Source organism: Vespa mandarinia, chromosome 23 (genome assembly GCF_050613455.1).
Source record: "Vespa mandarinia isolate Hongniang chromosome 23, ASM5061345v1, whole genome shotgun sequence".
Taxonomy (NCBI): Eukaryota; Metazoa; Arthropoda; class Insecta; order Hymenoptera; family Vespidae; genus Vespa; species Vespa mandarinia.
This window is the reverse complement of record NC_140832.1, coordinates 854,284-870,779: the sequence shown is the minus strand read 5'-3', so window position 1 is coordinate 870,779 and position 16,496 is coordinate 854,284. Positions and strand designations below refer to the sequence as shown.

Sequence of the window (16,496 nt, the reverse complement as noted above, 5' to 3'; positions counted from 1 at the left end):
TTCGCTCACTCTGAACGTTAAATTCTATATCGTTTTGCGCATTGGATATATTTTAGTAAAATCGAATATTTATTTTCTAACATTATAAAATCGTTTACTAAACATTGATTTTATATACCATTTATTATATGTATATATATATATATATATTTGTTTCTTCGCATTATCTTTATAGTTATAAGTAATGCGAACTTAAAATTTTTAATGTGATCTGAATTTAGCGCCTTTAGAATAGCAAAAAATCGAATACAATGAAGTCTACTGTATATCGATTTAGTAGCAGTGCACTGTTTCAGTGTGTTTAGTTGGAGTTTCAGTAGGTAAGTGTTTATATAATATTCGAGTAATTTTTAAGTAATTAAATGTTCAAGAAAAATATGTGAATTTGATAATATAATAATATATATATATATATAAAATAAATATATAGCACAATTATAAAGAACTATTACTTTTTTCTTGATTACTTGGTTATGATAAATTTCATTCTTTTTTTTTTTCTTTTTCTTTTTTTTTCAGACATTCTTCACAATGGGTCTGAAGTTTGGAAATTTGTACAAACTAAGAGGGATCGTCTATTTCCGTTTAAGCCCTCATGAACAGAAAGCTTTCAAGGGTTTTTTATCAGAGGGTGTTCCAAATACTATTAGACGGTTCCATAGCAGTGTATTTCGCTATTTACCAGGTATGTTAATTAATCTATACTAATCAAATATTATAATCATAGTAAAATTTAATATGATAAAAGTAATAATGTTATTTTATACTAATTAAAACTTTTTTTTTCAGTGTTTGCTTTAAACTATATAATATACTTATGGGCCATAGAAAAGCATCACAAATTGAGCCGTAAAGATCATAGTCTTTACAAGGATGACGTTTAAATTATTTAAATAATTTAAATATAAATTAACAAGTAGTATTTACCTCTCATCAAAGTTGTTATAATGTGTAATACGATGGAAGTTTATTTGAATGTATATATCAATAAATTAATTTATCCGTTTAAACTATAAATACAAATCCATCGTTGTATTCGTAAATTGTTATAATCTCGATTACGTAACATTTAATATCCTTGGATCCTTTAAATTCATATTAATTTTTTTTTTTTCTATAATTTTTATGATAAAAAAATTGAAGTAATTTATCCTTAAGCCTCGAGATGGCGCCTAATGAACGAATAAGACAGAACAGATAAGCCACTGACGGATATTGAATTTTTCAATGCCTGCGTTAAAAGAGTATAAACTTTTGCTTCTAATAAAATTACAAGTTACAAATTATAATAAGATAGGGAAGACAGATTAAAAGGATATTATATTTTAATTGATATACGAATATCATATGTAACATAAATTATGAATAAAATTAACAATTAGAATAACGTTAAAAATTATTTTTTCATAGTATAACCCCAAAAAAGATATTACGTTACTGTTAAAAGAAACGATCGTGACGACGTAGAGATCGAAGGAATGAACCAATAGAAATCGACGTATCAAAGATCGCACCTTGGTAAAAGGGGTATAGAGAGGTGAGAAGAGTTAAACCGCGAAGTAAAGAAGGTAGAAGAATCAAAAGTAGTCGTGAGAAATTTTCACTTGAGTATGGTTGGGACTAAGATAGAGGTGTTCATTCCTTGAAAAGGTTTCTTCCTTTGTGTATGTGAGGAGTGAAGTGTGTGTGTATATATATATATATATATATATATATACATATATATATATATAGAAAGAGAAACAATTATTTTAATTAAAAATAGGTAAGTAATTAAAATCTCTAGGATATTTTTCGTTTGAGTTGCCTGTCGTTTCGGCGGCCATCCGTCTTTCGTTCGTTTCCTTTCATTTCCTTTCCTTTCCTTTCCATTCGTTTCGTTTCGTTTCGTTTCGTTTCGTTTCGTTCATTCGCTCGCTCGCTTGCTCGCTTGTTGCAAGCAGTACATGACCTATCGTCATCGGCTCGCGACACCTACAGTTCCTTGTAAGTTTAATAGCAATACTGTATATAACCATCCTACACATTCACATCGTTTCCGTGAAAGAACACGCCTAAATAAAAGCAATCGCTGTGTCAAGGTTTCCTTCTAAAAGGATATCACTTTAACGCCATAACGGAATTCAGTGCAATCCTGGATTTCTTTATCCTTTACGGAATTCCAATTGATATTCCAATTGGTATTCGTTCGGAAGGCACACCTGTTGCTCTCCAGTGTGTTCATTTAGGATTACTCGTTAAAATAATTCCTAGTGAAAATCTAAATCAAAACGATTTCCATTACTTTTATTTCCTTTGTTTTTTTCTTTTTACCTTTTTTTTTTTAGTTTTTTTTTTTTTTTTACTCCTAGATTTCGTTCTTTCCTCGTTTATTGTGTATTTACATCTGCCGATAGTGTAAGTTAAGAAAAAAATTCGTGCACCGTGGAAATTAGTGTGTAACTTTTCTTATTTTTCTCTTCTTTTACATCTATCTTTTTTCTACTTAAAATGAAGGATCAAATAGAGTGACCAGATTGCCAACGTATGCATAGGTGGGAATTCTAATAGATGAACTATTTAACCGATCGGAGAGAAGGGAGATTATTTTTCTTCGGTTTTCGCAGGTACATATATTATTTTGTATATTTAACAAATAATTATTAAAAACTAATGGAAAGATAAATTATTCGAATTTATCTATATTTACGTGAATATGTCTATCGTCTATTACAACTATACATTCAGATATATAATATTCTCTATCCTTTAATGTTGTACGTGACTTTCAAGTATATTTATTGTATGTATACATATAATATATACACACACACACACACACACACACACGTGTTGAAAAGATAATAGACAATATTTATATATTTTTCTTCTTTTTCATGTACTAGTAGCATAGATACTTATTTTTTTTTTTCTTTTTTTTTTTGAATTTGTAACACCTTAACAAATTGAAATATGCTACGTTTCAGAAAACAATTCGCATTGTTATCTCGATATCATTATCACTGCAGGGTGGTGACTCATTAGTTCGTAACACGATCGATCGATCGTTTCTTTAAAAAAGAAATCTATCATCTTTATTTTTCTTATATATCTTATCTGTTTAATCCGGTTAACTACTTTTAATGAAATATAAAAATTCATTTTTTTTTTCTTTTCACTTTCCTCCTACTCTTTTAATGTTTACTTTATGGTGATATTTAACCTGGCGATTATATATTATATTTATATCTAGCATGAGATCGCTTTTTATTTCGTGACAATCGTCATTCTCTCTCTCTCTTTCTCTCTTTCTTCCTCTCTCTCTCTTCCTCTCTATCATACACACACGCTCATAAAATCATGATACTTTTACACTCGATACTCAAGTGTAAAAATTCTTATCTATTTAGAGATACGATCGACGGTGTTTCGGTGTTAATTATAACGAAGGATATTACTGATTTCCACTAAAGTCGTAGCGACGAGAGTAGGTTAAGCTTAAAAAAAGAAAATCAGTTTATTTATTAAAATTACAGTTAAATGCTACGTAATTATTATTTTATATAATAATTATCTATGTGTATATATATATATATATATATATATATTTCTTTTCTTGTTTTCTTTTTTGTAATAATCATTTCTAATGATATTTCTAATCTTTGATATTACTAAGAACACCTGTAATACACGCCCACTAAGTAGACCTACGCGTGTCATTGCGATCACCATGACATAGATCTAAGATACTCAATGATGAAAACATTTTATGATAGAAGACTCATCGAGAAAATTCTTTCGATAGTTTCAAACGATTCTTTCTTATATTGACACATAATATATACTCGATCTTGAGAAAAATTATTCTTTGATAATAATTTTATTATCCTTTGGATTATGACATCATTAACGAATACGATATAACCTCCAAAAATATTTTCATTGACAATTTGTTTTCAAAGTATATATATGTTTGTGTGTTGTATCAAAAGCAAAAAAAGGAATCGCATTAATAATTAATCGAGAAAAAAATAGAAAAACGAATACAAATGGTCCTTTCAACATATTCCTTTCTTATTATATTACATATATATAAATAAGTAAACAAAGTAAAAGAAGCAAGACTAATTGTAACAATAATTAATATAAAAAGTATAGATTTTTAATATAAATCAATCATCAAAATGGCGAATTTTAAATATCTAATTTTAGAACGATTCTAAATCTACGAATAATTATAAAAATATTGAACAAAAGAATTGATTGACAAAACGTAATACTACTACTACTACTACTACTACTACTACTACTACTACTAATAATAATAATAATAATAATAATAATAATAATAATAATAGTAATAATAATAATAATAATAATAATAATAATAATAATAATAATAATACTAATACTATGACTAAGACTAATATAAAATACTAATGCGTAAATATAAAAATATATTGATAATATAACCATAATCATCTCTCTTTTCATTACTTCTGGCTCATTTCTCTGGAAAGTGTCGTGTCACACAAGCCCGTATGATGCTTTATACACTATATATATCTTTCATATTCTACTATATACGTTATACTCTTATATACTAGTTATACGGGCATACAGTTGAATCTTTTTATTTTTCCTCCTTTCTTTTTTTTTTCTTTTTACCTTTTTTTTTCTCCCTTTTTCTTTCTTTTTACCTTTTTTTTTCTTCCTTTTTCTTACTTTTACCTCCTACTCTTGGTGCAAATCTCTTGACATGATGACACACGACGTGACACTGGATGACCTTAGGCAATTTCCTACGCCGTTAAATAACGCATCTTCTCGATTTTATGCGCGCGCACTCGTTCTCTCGTAAGTACTGCACGTTCTCTCTCTCTGTCTCTCTCTCTCTCTCTCTCTCTCTCTCTCTCTCTCTCTCTCTCTCTCTCTCTCTCTCTCTCTCTCTCTCTCTCTCTCTCTCTCTCTCTCTTTCTCTCTCTCTCTCTCTTTTTTCTCTTTCTCGAAACGAACAATACAAACTTCCATTATTTATTGTTGCTTCGTGTCTAACCCCCTGCAACGATCATTCTTCATTCCTCGCAGAGTTTTTCTAAAACGATCATGAATTATCTTTGAATCCACGTTAATGAAATATAAAAAGGAATTAACACGAATAAAATTTTTTTTTTATTCTTTTTTTGAGGTTAGAAAATGACAATAACTATATCTAAGATTTAATTTAATGAAGAATCAGTCGTTATAGTTAACAATCGTGTTTCGAAGTCTCAATAATGAAAAATGAAAAGGAGTAAAAATAAATACTTGTAGAAAACACTTTTTTTTTATTTTTATTTTTATTTTTATTTTTTTTTTTTTTTTTTTTTTTGAAGATATATTTTGAACAAAATATCGATCATTAAAGTTATTAATCGTGTGGAAGCATTCGGAGTGCATTCATTCGGTCCATTCACTGGAAAACTTGTTCAACACTGCAACACGAATTGGAAGGTATGCGAGAGGCACATTGCTAACTTTCTTTCCACTTCTTTTTTTTTCTCTTCCTTCGCTATGTACAAGTATGCGAGCGCACGCGCTGTGTGTGTGTATATATATATATATATTTTATTCAAGCATATGCGTCCAACCACGAGGAACACGCTAACTTCTACTTACCTAAACTTCTGTTGTTTACTTTCGATCAGATCTTTTTTAAGATCTAAACTTTCTTATTTCATTTTTGTTACGTATCTATCTTGTTTGAATCGGGTTTTATAAGCGCCGCCATCTGCATTCGAGTTTTGTTACTATCGTATGTTTTATATAATCGATTTATCGAATAAGGATCATTTATTAAATGTCGGGATTACTAGTTTTTTTTTTCCTAGAAAGATTTCATTTGTTTCAAATAAGTTGTCGCTTAGTCAATTGTAAATAATAAATTAGTAGTTTATTCTTCGTTCGATTTTTATAATCGAATGATCCAAGTAGTGATCAAAATATTGATTAATAAATTGTCCTTGAAAAAGATTCAATTTGTATGAAATAAAATCGATCTCACGTGACTAATTCGATTTGTCTAATCGAATAATCTTTCAAATTTAGATAACTAATGTTTTTAAAAAATAAATAACTTGTATGCGGTAATTAAATACCAAAGCATAATAGATATCTATACGGTATCTTATCATTCAATTTACATTTACTGTACATAACAAAATGATCGCTAAAACTTATAATTAGATAATTAAGTGATTGGCTAAAAAAAGAAAAAAAAAAGGAAAAAAAAAAAAAAAAAGATAAAAGAGAAAAGAAATTAATTTGTATAAAATACAATTGTCATGTGGCTAAGTGTACCAACATAATAGATATCGCCGGTAGTTTCTTCGAGCGACCAAGTTACGAGTAAGGAGTAACGGTTGTAGGATAAATGAAAAACACGAAACTTCCGCATAAATTCCTGCACGTCTACGGGCAGTTCAGTCAATGCCCTTATGTTGCACGTCTTGCATCTGTTTAATTAAACGGTTGCTCGAGCATAAAAAAAGTAATGCGTTTTAATCTGTCGCGATTTAAACGTTATGTATTTTTTTCTTCCCCCCACCCCCCCAATGATATGAAAACTAACAATAACCTACGGATTTTAATAATTTTTGTTACGTAATTGCTCATATAAGTATTTATTTATAGGTTAGAATTATACGTCGTCTGACTCGACATCGATTTTATTCCTACATCGATTTTACTCCTATATCGAGTGTGACTCGATATCGATTTTATATCTAAGTCGAATATGACTCTACACTTTCTAAGGTAGTTACCTTAGAAACTTTCTATAATAATGTTTCATTAAAAATATTTTCGTTAGAATAAATTACGTGTGTACCATATATATATATTTTTCTACTGGAAAACTATTAAAATACAAGAGTTTCTTAAGTAGATTAAGTAGATTAAGTAGATCAAAAAAAAAAAAGAAAAAAGAAGAAAAAGAAAAAGAATGCGGAAGTTACAGATTTAGGCTACCATTAGAAGATAACGTTATCGATTTCAGCTAAATATCCTTGAACAAACGAGAAGTAATATTTAATTTCATTAGAAAAAATTCTCGTAAATTTGATTTACTTGGAAACAATTTTGTTGTCGATTCTATGCAATGTTAAAAAATTTTTATTGAATTTTTCTCACTTTTGAACGAATAGAACGTCGAACGTGGTGTTTATGTCAAGTACGTTCAAGGCCGTGCTTATACTACGTTCTCTGCGACACGCATTCCGTTAGTAAATTTTTCTCTTTGAGGTGTGCCTGCATATAGAAACGACTACTTGGCTCCTTCTATCGATGATTCGTGTATTGTTTTCTCTTTCTTTCCTCCTGCTTCTGTCTCTCTCTCTCTCTCTCTCTCTCACTCACTGCTTCACGCGAACAATAATATCTTCTTTTTTCTGTTGATCACCCAGCAAATAGTAATTGGCATAATTGCTTCTTTTTTCTTTTTGTTTTGTCTTTTTTTTTCTTCGTTTTTGTTTATGACAACTTCAATGAATATCATCGAAAAAATCTCGTCTATGCTAGCATTAAAGTCTCTAAAATAGTCACGTTGAAATCCTATTCATTGTGCATTAGTTGAATACGCGAGTCGTTCACGAACTTTACTATTAGAATGATTTATCAGTTCCTTTTTTTTTCCATCGAAGCACTCGAACGACTTTTAACTTTTTATTACATTTAAAAATATGTTTCTTTAATGATTAGGCTTAACACCGTCAAATGGGGGAAAAAAAAAAAGAATTGATAGAATCTATAGATATAACTCTATCAATTTTTATTTTCTCTTTATTTTGTGTAATTAAATGATTTGGCAAATGGGACGAGTTCGTATAAGTCATAAAAAATAAATAATTTTGACAAAGAATAATTTTTCTTAGAAAGCGTGCATTGATGTGAAGGGAAAAAAAAACAGAGACAGTGTGTTGGATGTGATTCAACGTTGAAACGTTAGATGGGTGTTTGAAAACCGTGAAGGAATCTCTATTGATTCTCGTTAAAAACTTGTGTTTCTTTGATATTTTATAGTTTCATACACAGATCGTCGTTATCCTGGCTTATACCTTTTTCTCTTTTCTCGGTTAAAGTCATTGAAAAGATTTATGAAAATTATCTTTCAAAAGTGTAAAAGGAGGATAAGAGAGAAAGAGAGAGAGAGAGAGAGAAAAAGAGAGAGAGAAATAGCTTCGAGCTTAGTATCACGTCATGTTTTTTTATTTAATATTTTTTTTTTCCCCTTTTAATGAGAAAAAAAATCAAGAGAGCTGCGGATAATGGTCGAAGTGATATCCTTACAAAAGGGACACTCGATATACTTGACTTTTTAACAATGTCTTCCAACATTCTAAAGTTTCCCACGGCACCTTATCTCTCTCTCTCTCTCTCTCTCTCTCTCTCTCTCTCTCTCTCTCTCTCTCTCTCTCTCTCTCTCTCTCTCTCTCTCTTTAGTAAATTGCAACATTACTTACTGTTGCGAGCCACGCAGCAGTGAAAGCATTCGCTTATGTTAGAGAGAAGAACTTGCCCTATGACGGTCATTGTCTTAATACGCAATATTTATATATATATATATATATATATATATATAATATATAACATACATACATAGATATATTTACATACACACACACATACACACACATATAATAGACACACATGACTCGTGTGAGTATATGGATGATGCACTTCTTTTTACAGTACATAAGAACTTTTACCTTCTAATCTAGATGTAGATACGTATATGATGTACTTACATATACCTATTTATTTGTGGTGTATGTAAGAGCGTACTTCTAACGTATGATATACATATACGTGTTAATTCGTGATCCGTGATCGATGCCATCAAATTATTTACTTTTATATCGATAGGACAAAAAGAAAGATATTATCAAAGAAGCACTTTGCGTTACAATCAAGATAGATAAGGGAAAATATCTCACAATCTCTAAGTTTACTTTTCACTTTTGAATTCTTCGAACGGCATTGGCAAAAAGCAAAGCTATTACAGTCATAAAGTATAATGGATTTGGCTATTGTTCGTTAAATAGAATTTTAAATGGACCATAAATTGTATTGTACCGAACGATTAATATACGCTCTAAATAAGTTCTTCGTCATCCTGATGGAATCATAAATTGTTAAATCTTGTATATGATTAGAGTACGCTCTAAAAAAAAATTTTCCATCTTGAATGTGCCATAAATTGAAACGTTCTTAAATGATTAAATTAGTAATGATATTCTTTAAATAATTTTGAAAGTTTAAATTGACGATACACACTCATACACACTCATACACACCCATTAAAGAAATTCGAAACATGCCTAACGAAACGAATTAGGCTCATTGGAATTTCACTTTGGTTACATGCTGACTTTCATGCGATACCAAGTATGGGTCCCATGACCCGATGCTAGCCGGATATAGCTAACAGGCATACCGTTCAACTATAGACCGTCATCGTGATATTGAATCGTTATTTCGACATTCGAAAAAAAGAAATTTAATTAAAAATAATCTTTATCGTATATCTATCATTTCTCTATCATCGTTATTTTCTATTTTACGATTTGATGTTTCAGGCAAGATTGATCGTGTTTGAACTTCCAATATGCCATACTATAACAGCAGCCATAGTCCAGCAGTTTATAACAAAGGTATTGTTAATATATTAGTTGGTAAATTATATGGTATTTGAAAATATATATTAATTATATCATCCATCATGAATTAACATTAATAAATATTAAATGTCGATATTAAAATATAATAGTAGTAATGATAATAATATAAATTATTTATGTTAAAAAAGTATATAATGAAATATTTGTTCTTTCCCAAAGATGGTGGCTCGAGCGGACCATCGAGTACTTCCGGTGGCCGTGGTAGTAGTACCGAACCACCTACATATATGATGGAACATTTAGCGACATTTACAGTGACGAAAGAGATAGGTATTGTTTATCCAGCTGATGGTATGCGTCGTCTTTTGCAATTAGAAAAAAGCAATGGTATATGGAGTCAAAAGATGCAACTTCGTTTAGAAAGAAACTGGGTTCTTATCATGGACAATGAAACTGGGGTATATTGATATATATACATTGATATATATATATATATATGTTTTCTACCGAAATCAATATCGATTGAATTTTTAATAAATATATTTAACAATCGTATTCGTTTGGAAAAGGCCGTGATGGAACGATTTCCAGCGTCTTTGATTCAAGAACCAACTGCATTTACATCAAGAGACCCAATGGAGATGTACAACAACATTTTGGTATTTTCGGTCGCTGACGACAGTGGTTCTCAAAGAGCAGAAATGCATATCTTTCAATGTCAAAGCGTATCCGCTCAAGACTTGGTAGAGGATTTGAAAATGCTTCAAATGGGGAAACTCGTGCCAGGTGGTTCGCTTAGAGGTCCAAGAGGTCAAATTCCACCACCACCTGCGTTACCACCACCTGAACCTCCATTGAATGGTGTGAATGTACGCGAACAGGTGTCTGCTTTTAATGCGACTAATGGTGAATAATATATCACGCGTTATTTTATTCATACAAGATAATTAAAATTTTGTACCGTTGCTTGGATTATAATTATTTTCATCTTATAGCCGATGGCCAGAACGATATATCTCGCGAAGAAAACAACGACGAAGTTTCTTCAACGTCGTCAAAAAAATACGAACGTGACGTGACGATATTATATCATTGCTTCGACGACATTGAAAAATTTATTGCACGTTTGCAATATGCTGCAGCTGCATCGAGAGAATTGGAACGTCGACGGCGTAACAGAAAGTCGAAAAAGAGAAACCTGGGTGATGGCATGTTAACGATGAGAGCAAAGCCACCACCAGAGATGGAGTTCATCGATATCTTTCAAAAATTCAAACTTTCTTTCAACCTTTTGGCCAAATTGAAAGCGCACATTCACAATCCCAATGCACCGGAACTGGTACATTTTCTTTTCACGCCACTTGCTCTGATCGTTGATGCATCTCACGATACGAATTATGAACCGAATTTACCAAGCAAGGTTGTATCACCTTTATTGACCAAAGAAGCAGTCAATCTGTTAATCAATTGTGTTACCAGCAAGGAAACTGAACTCTGGCATTCTTTTGGCGATATGTGGCTCATTCCTCGTGACCAATGGAAAGGACACGTACCACCTTATCATCCGATCTTCATGGATGGTTGGTCACCGGAATATCCCATACCAGAAGACCGAGATCATGATCATCTCGCTTCCCTTTTGAATGCTGACAAGCAAAAGAGGGATGAACTTCCTGAACAACAAAACGATCCTTATTACAATCATCGAGACGTCGACGAGTCACATTACAGTAGCGATTATCTCGAATACGATATCAGAGAGGATAGAGCTAGTACCGAAAACTTTGATAGAAATTACGCAACGACCTCGGAACTTTATGCAAGAGAAAAAAGAGTCGAACAAACCAGAGCTCACAGTGATATATCAGTAGATTCCATTGAAAGAGCACCTAGAGATGCCGCCATTGAAAGAGCTCAAGAAGTTTGGTTGGATGAGCTCGTAAATAGAAATGCTAAGATCGTTCACGTTACTTATCCTAGAACGGCCAACAATGATAAAGAATTGACGGTTGTCAGAGGTGAATATCTGGAAATATTCGATGACAGTAGAAAGTGGTGGAAAGCGAGAAATTCTAGGGGTCAAGTTGCTCATGTGCCACATACTATTGTTACGCCTCACAATCCATCTCAGCCTGCTGAAAACGATGTATTTAATAATCCATTATATACAAGTCGATATCCTAGACAAGGACATGGCTATAGTTACGAAGTGAGAAATTCAATTTTTAATTTTTTTTATCATTACATTTCAGTTTAATTTTGTTTATATTAAATCAATTAATATCCATTAATATCTATAGGATTCTGAAATTGAAAGGACTAGTACTAGTCCGGGGCCAGAAGCAGCTCATCGAACTCATGCGATTCCACCACCAGCATCCGCGGATTGGGTGAGAAAAGAACGTCTTGGGAAAAAAGGTGAATTTCGTTATTTTTAATAACGTCGTTCTGTCTTCTTGAATAAATTGTCCTCGGTACGCTTTGCTTTCGATTACGTGGACATTTTTGTGTCTCGCATTAAAATTTCATTGTGTTTTTCTCTCTATCTCTCTCTTTCTCTCTCTATCTCCATACTTGTTTAAACGATAAGAAAATTATCTAATTACAGATTATCACTGTAAAGTTTACTGCGAGTAGCTGTTATTTTCTTTTTATAATGAGCTCTTTAAAATTGAATATTACAGTAATGCATCTTTTACATAATACTTGATATATTATTTTATTTAATGTTTCTGTATATATAATAATAATAATAATAATAATAATAATAATAATAATAATAATAATAATAATAATAATAATAATATGTGTACGCGCGAGTAACGTCTAGACTGAACAATTAAAATCGTTATCGCTACGACCACAGGGTGATTTGGATTTTATTAATAACCCTGGATAATGTGAATTTTTTTTATTTATTTTTTTTATTTTTTTTTTTTTATTCTTTTAAAATCTTATCTATATCTCGCAGATAACTGTCGATTTTTTTATTTTCACGTTTATACATTCATTAATTACAGAAAGATTTGTTAACTTCAACCGGATCATTTCTTATGTGTATTTTATTATCTGAGATATTTCTTAGCAATCTTTTATGACATATAATAAAAGTATGAATCTAAGTTTGAAAACATATATATATATATATATATATATATATATATATGTATATATATATTTTCTTTATATATATAAAAAGAGAAATACCACCCTGTATATAATATTAAGATTGATTACCTTTTATTTATACTAAATAATGGATTTCATTATAGAAGACATTTAAAGTTCTTCTTTAACCAGATTAATAAGTTAGTTTACATATATCACCAAAATATTAGTTGGTGAACTTGAACGATGCTCTCAAAATTAATCCAACTTAATTTAATCAATTCTAACAATTAATTTATCTTTAAGTATATGGAATGTTTTTTTTTTTATAAGTTAGTATATTAGATATAGTAGATATTATTATTTAACAATTAATAGAGAAACGCGTTATTTCCATTGACTACATATTGTCATATCTTTGTTTTTTCTTTTCTTTTTTTTTTCCTTTAATTTTATTTTCTTTTTTAATACCTCCATAAGATACTTTATGTACGAAGTACGTACAAAGAATCTCGACTAACCAAATTTACTTTAGCAAGATAAAATAATTTGCACATAGACTTTTAGAGAAAATATTGTAATACAACTCAAGTCTGTAGGGTATTTAACGACTGGCTCTTTTTTTATATCTATATTGTGACCATATTAATTAAGCGAGTCATTCTGGATGCATATTTCAAGATCAAAAAAGTTGCTGCAATTTATAAAAGCGTTAGACTAAATAAACAAATGAAATAATCATTTTATGAACATATCAAAAAAGGTACGATATTTTTAGTTTGACTTGAAAAGATTTTGTCATTTTTTTGACGATTAGCAAAACATTAATTTGTGCTTTAACGTGTCGTCGCATGTATCTGTATGTTTCGTGTAAAGCAGCTAGTATAAATTATGCATCGACTTGCAGAGAAAGTAGAAAATAATTGGGTGGAATTAATAATCTAATGGTTATCAATAAAATTTATTTTCCCGTCCAGTAAATTATGTTATTATATGTACTAAAGTTTTTATGAACACGTTTTTTGATATTACAAGTTAATGGAATTTGCCTTTACAATTAATTTGTTTATTCATTTCGTAACGATTGTCAAAATATATTTCAATAAATGTTGTGTTCAAGGTTTGGGAATGCGATCCGTCCAGTATTTCATTGCACTGTAATTAATGTAAATCACCTTATGAACAAATATATATGATTACAATATTTATTCGTCTAAATGTTATTGTATTGTCCAATCCTGTTGAAAGTATGGAATATTGTTTTGTGGGATAAAATTTGATACAAAGATAAAAAAAATTCTTTGTTTGTGTAAGTGCTTTTATCAATAGCGAAAAAAAATTTCATGTTTGTAAAATGTGAATGTATAATTGTATTGCATATTTAAAAATCCGCAGAATAAATAAAAATCAAATTCTATGCTTGCTTTCATATTCCATGAACGTGTAAAAAAAAAAAATAATCGGTTGAATATAAAAAATTGAAGATAATCAATTAATTTAGAGAATTTGACTACATCTAATGAAGTTTCAAGTACAAACAACAACGTATCCAGTAACACATTGGGAAAAACTTCAACAATGGAAAAAAAGAATGGCCCGATAGTTATAGTCCAACCATTACAAATGACAACTTTAAAAAATAAATTGAAAAACAAATCCAATGCACTAAAGCCACCAACACCAATACCATCAGCATCACCAGCTCCACCAGCATTGCAAGCACCATCAGCATCACCATCATTACCAGTATCATCTGCATTATCACCACCACCACCACCTCCACCACCTCCTCCAGTTCTACAAACTCAAAAATCAACAACATCGACGGGTTCCAACAAATCAGAATTGTATAAAAATAATAAATCTTTGGCTGGTAAGTTTTCAAAATCAATATACTACAATAATTATACAGTACAATTATTTTTCATAATTAATTTTAAGGTACGTGTAATCAAGATCAAGTTCAGGAGGAACTTAAACATGTGTTAAACATGTTTAGACAAAAAAAACGTAGCCCAAATATTCTTGAAATGCAAGCAACCGTTTTACATCAATATTCTACTCCTCGTGAAGTTCAATCTTGGTTAAGTGCAAAAGGATTTTCAGATAAGTAAGTATAAAAAATTATTATATATAAAAAAATAATAATAAAATATTAAAGTCATAGTTAATTTTATAGAGTTTGTAAACAATTGAAAGATATGACTGGTGCTGAAATATTTAATCTAACAAAACGACAATTGGAACAATATTTTGGCCCTAATGAAGGTGAAAGGCTGGAAAAACAGCTCATCTTATCACGAAACGAATGTGGGGTAAGTTTAACGTTAATAGTTATAAACATTTTTTTTTCTTTTGATTCTAATACATTAAATTTTTTATTAGTACGAGACGACAAGGGTATCAGAATTAAAACAGATTTTAGAGAAGGTTCGGCAAAAGGCAGAATAAACCAAATATAAAAGGCACAATTATAATAGGTATATATATATATACACATATATATATATACCTATATATATATATATATATATATATATATATATGTATATGTATATATATACAGGCGATAATTGAACGCTTGAAAATAGTCGTTATTTTTAATAAAATTATAAAGTGCAATAAGCTGTCAAGATTACTTATATACCTGCATATATAATGCGTAAATTGAAAGTAATGTGCTCTAATACTTCATAATTTCATTAAAGAAAAATACTTAAAATAAGAAATTTTCATTGATATACTTATTTACTCTTACATATATAGACTGAACAAAAATCAGCTAGCACACATTCTTTACTCAAAATCAATATTCAATTTTTTAATTTTAGATATATGTATATATTTATGACAGACTAATTGTAACTTAAAGAATTAACGATATTAAAGTCTCATAATTTTAAATAAATACATTAGCAGTATTAGCGAAAGAAATTAATTTCTACAAAAGAATAATGATATAATATTAAAACATTTGCCATATATATAAGAAGACAAGTTTTAAATCGACTATCATATTCGTGAACATTTTGTTTAAAATTAAATGCCTTTGTTATTAATATCGCGTTATGTTTATTTTGAAGCTATCATTATACATTAATTAATAACAGACATAAATAGTTATCCGTCTGTGTATATATATCATTTCTTATATATAATCTTAGAATTATATATTCGATATATTACACATAATTTTTCTGAATACTCCTCCAATCGGAATCACATCATGACGTGAACACATCGATAAGTATAATAATAATAATATTATTGTATAGAATTTTCAATTCTTAGCAAAGCTCCTTTCACAAACACATCACCCAGTTATTATTATTATTAGCTATGTTTATTATATATTGCTTCTATGCGAAGCATGTTTAGTGGCGTTTAATAATAATAATAATAATAATAATAATAATAATAATAATAAAAAAAAAAAAAAAAAAGCAGTAAAGATTTCTGCGCATTTTACGTACGTCAATTGTGCGTCAATTTATAATCTAAATTAACAATGTAATAATAATAATAATAATGATATTGTAATAAATCGATTGAGATGGAACATAATTGTTTCTTCGTCCGAATAATTTGTTAAAAAATACAATCGAATACAATTTTAATATAAATGCAATTGATCTTATTTTGTTATTCTCCTTTTAAATTATATTATAAACAAAATAAATACTTAATGCATTTTATAATGTATAAAAAATGTATGCCAATAAAAGGCCTATAAAGTGTCCTTCGAATAGTTCA

At 29.6% G+C, this 16,496-nt stretch overlaps 2 protein-coding genes across 7 annotated transcripts; both read left to right on the top strand.

Annotated features, from left to right (window-relative positions):
- The first annotated feature begins 189 nt into the window (after positions 1–189).
- Positions 190–995, top strand: UQCR-Q (Ubiquinol-cytochrome c reductase ubiquinone-binding protein). The gene is made up of 3 exons (XM_035872711.2): positions 190–320; positions 520–685; positions 790–995. The coding sequence occupies exons 2-3, from the start codon at positions 532–534 to the stop codon at positions 882–884; spliced, it is 249 nt and encodes an 82-aa protein (XP_035728604.1). The 5' UTR covers positions 190–320; positions 520–531; the 3' UTR covers positions 885–995.
- Positions 996–1,551: 556 nt separating this feature from the next.
- Positions 1,552–16,351, top strand: LOC118444518 (epidermal growth factor receptor kinase substrate 8). 6 transcript variants are annotated; one of them, XM_035872866.2, is made up of 11 exons: positions 1,552–1,765; positions 2,497–2,606; positions 9,594–9,668; positions 9,855–10,093; positions 10,205–10,541; positions 10,631–11,844; positions 11,936–12,053; positions 14,245–14,616; positions 14,685–14,853; positions 14,923–15,058; positions 15,129–16,351. In XM_035872866.2, exons 3-11 carry the CDS (start codon positions 9,623–9,625, stop codon positions 15,192–15,194), a joined length of 2,697 nt encoding a protein of 898 aa, XP_035728759.2. In that variant the 5' UTR covers positions 1,552–1,765; positions 2,497–2,606; positions 9,594–9,622; the 3' UTR covers positions 15,195–16,351. The 6 variants fall into 6 exon arrangements, with proteins under 6 accessions (XP_035728759.2, XP_035728763.2, XP_085519867.1 ...); XM_085663741.1 differs by lacking the exon at positions 1,552–1,765 and adding an exon at positions 1,879–1,986 and having other exon boundaries at positions 14,269–14,616; XM_035872867.2 differs by lacking the exon at positions 1,552–1,765 and adding an exon at positions 1,880–1,986.
- The last annotated feature ends 145 nt before the right edge of the window (positions 16,352–16,496 follow it).

Excerpts from the sequence above, each read along its gene's own strand:
- LOC118444518 (XM_035872870.2), top strand. The coding sequence starts at position 9,623 with ATGCCATACTATAACAGCAGCCATAGTCCAGCAGTTTATAACAAAG. Across the intron at positions 12,054-14,244 it reads AGAACGTCTTGGGAAAAAAG|AGAATTTGACTACATCTAAT; the intron begins GTGAATTTCGTT and ends CAATTAATTTAG. Across the intron at positions 15,059-15,128 it reads TATCACGAAACGAATGTGGG|TACGAGACGACAAGGGTATC; the intron begins GTAAGTTTAACG and ends ATTTTTTATTAG.
- UQCR-Q (XM_035872711.2), top strand. The coding sequence starts at position 532 with ATGGGTCTGAAGTTTGGAAATTTGTACAAACTAAGAGGGATCGTCTAT. Across the intron at positions 686-789 it reads TGTATTTCGCTATTTACCAG|TGTTTGCTTTAAACTATATA; the intron begins GTATGTTAATTA and ends TTTTTTTTTCAG.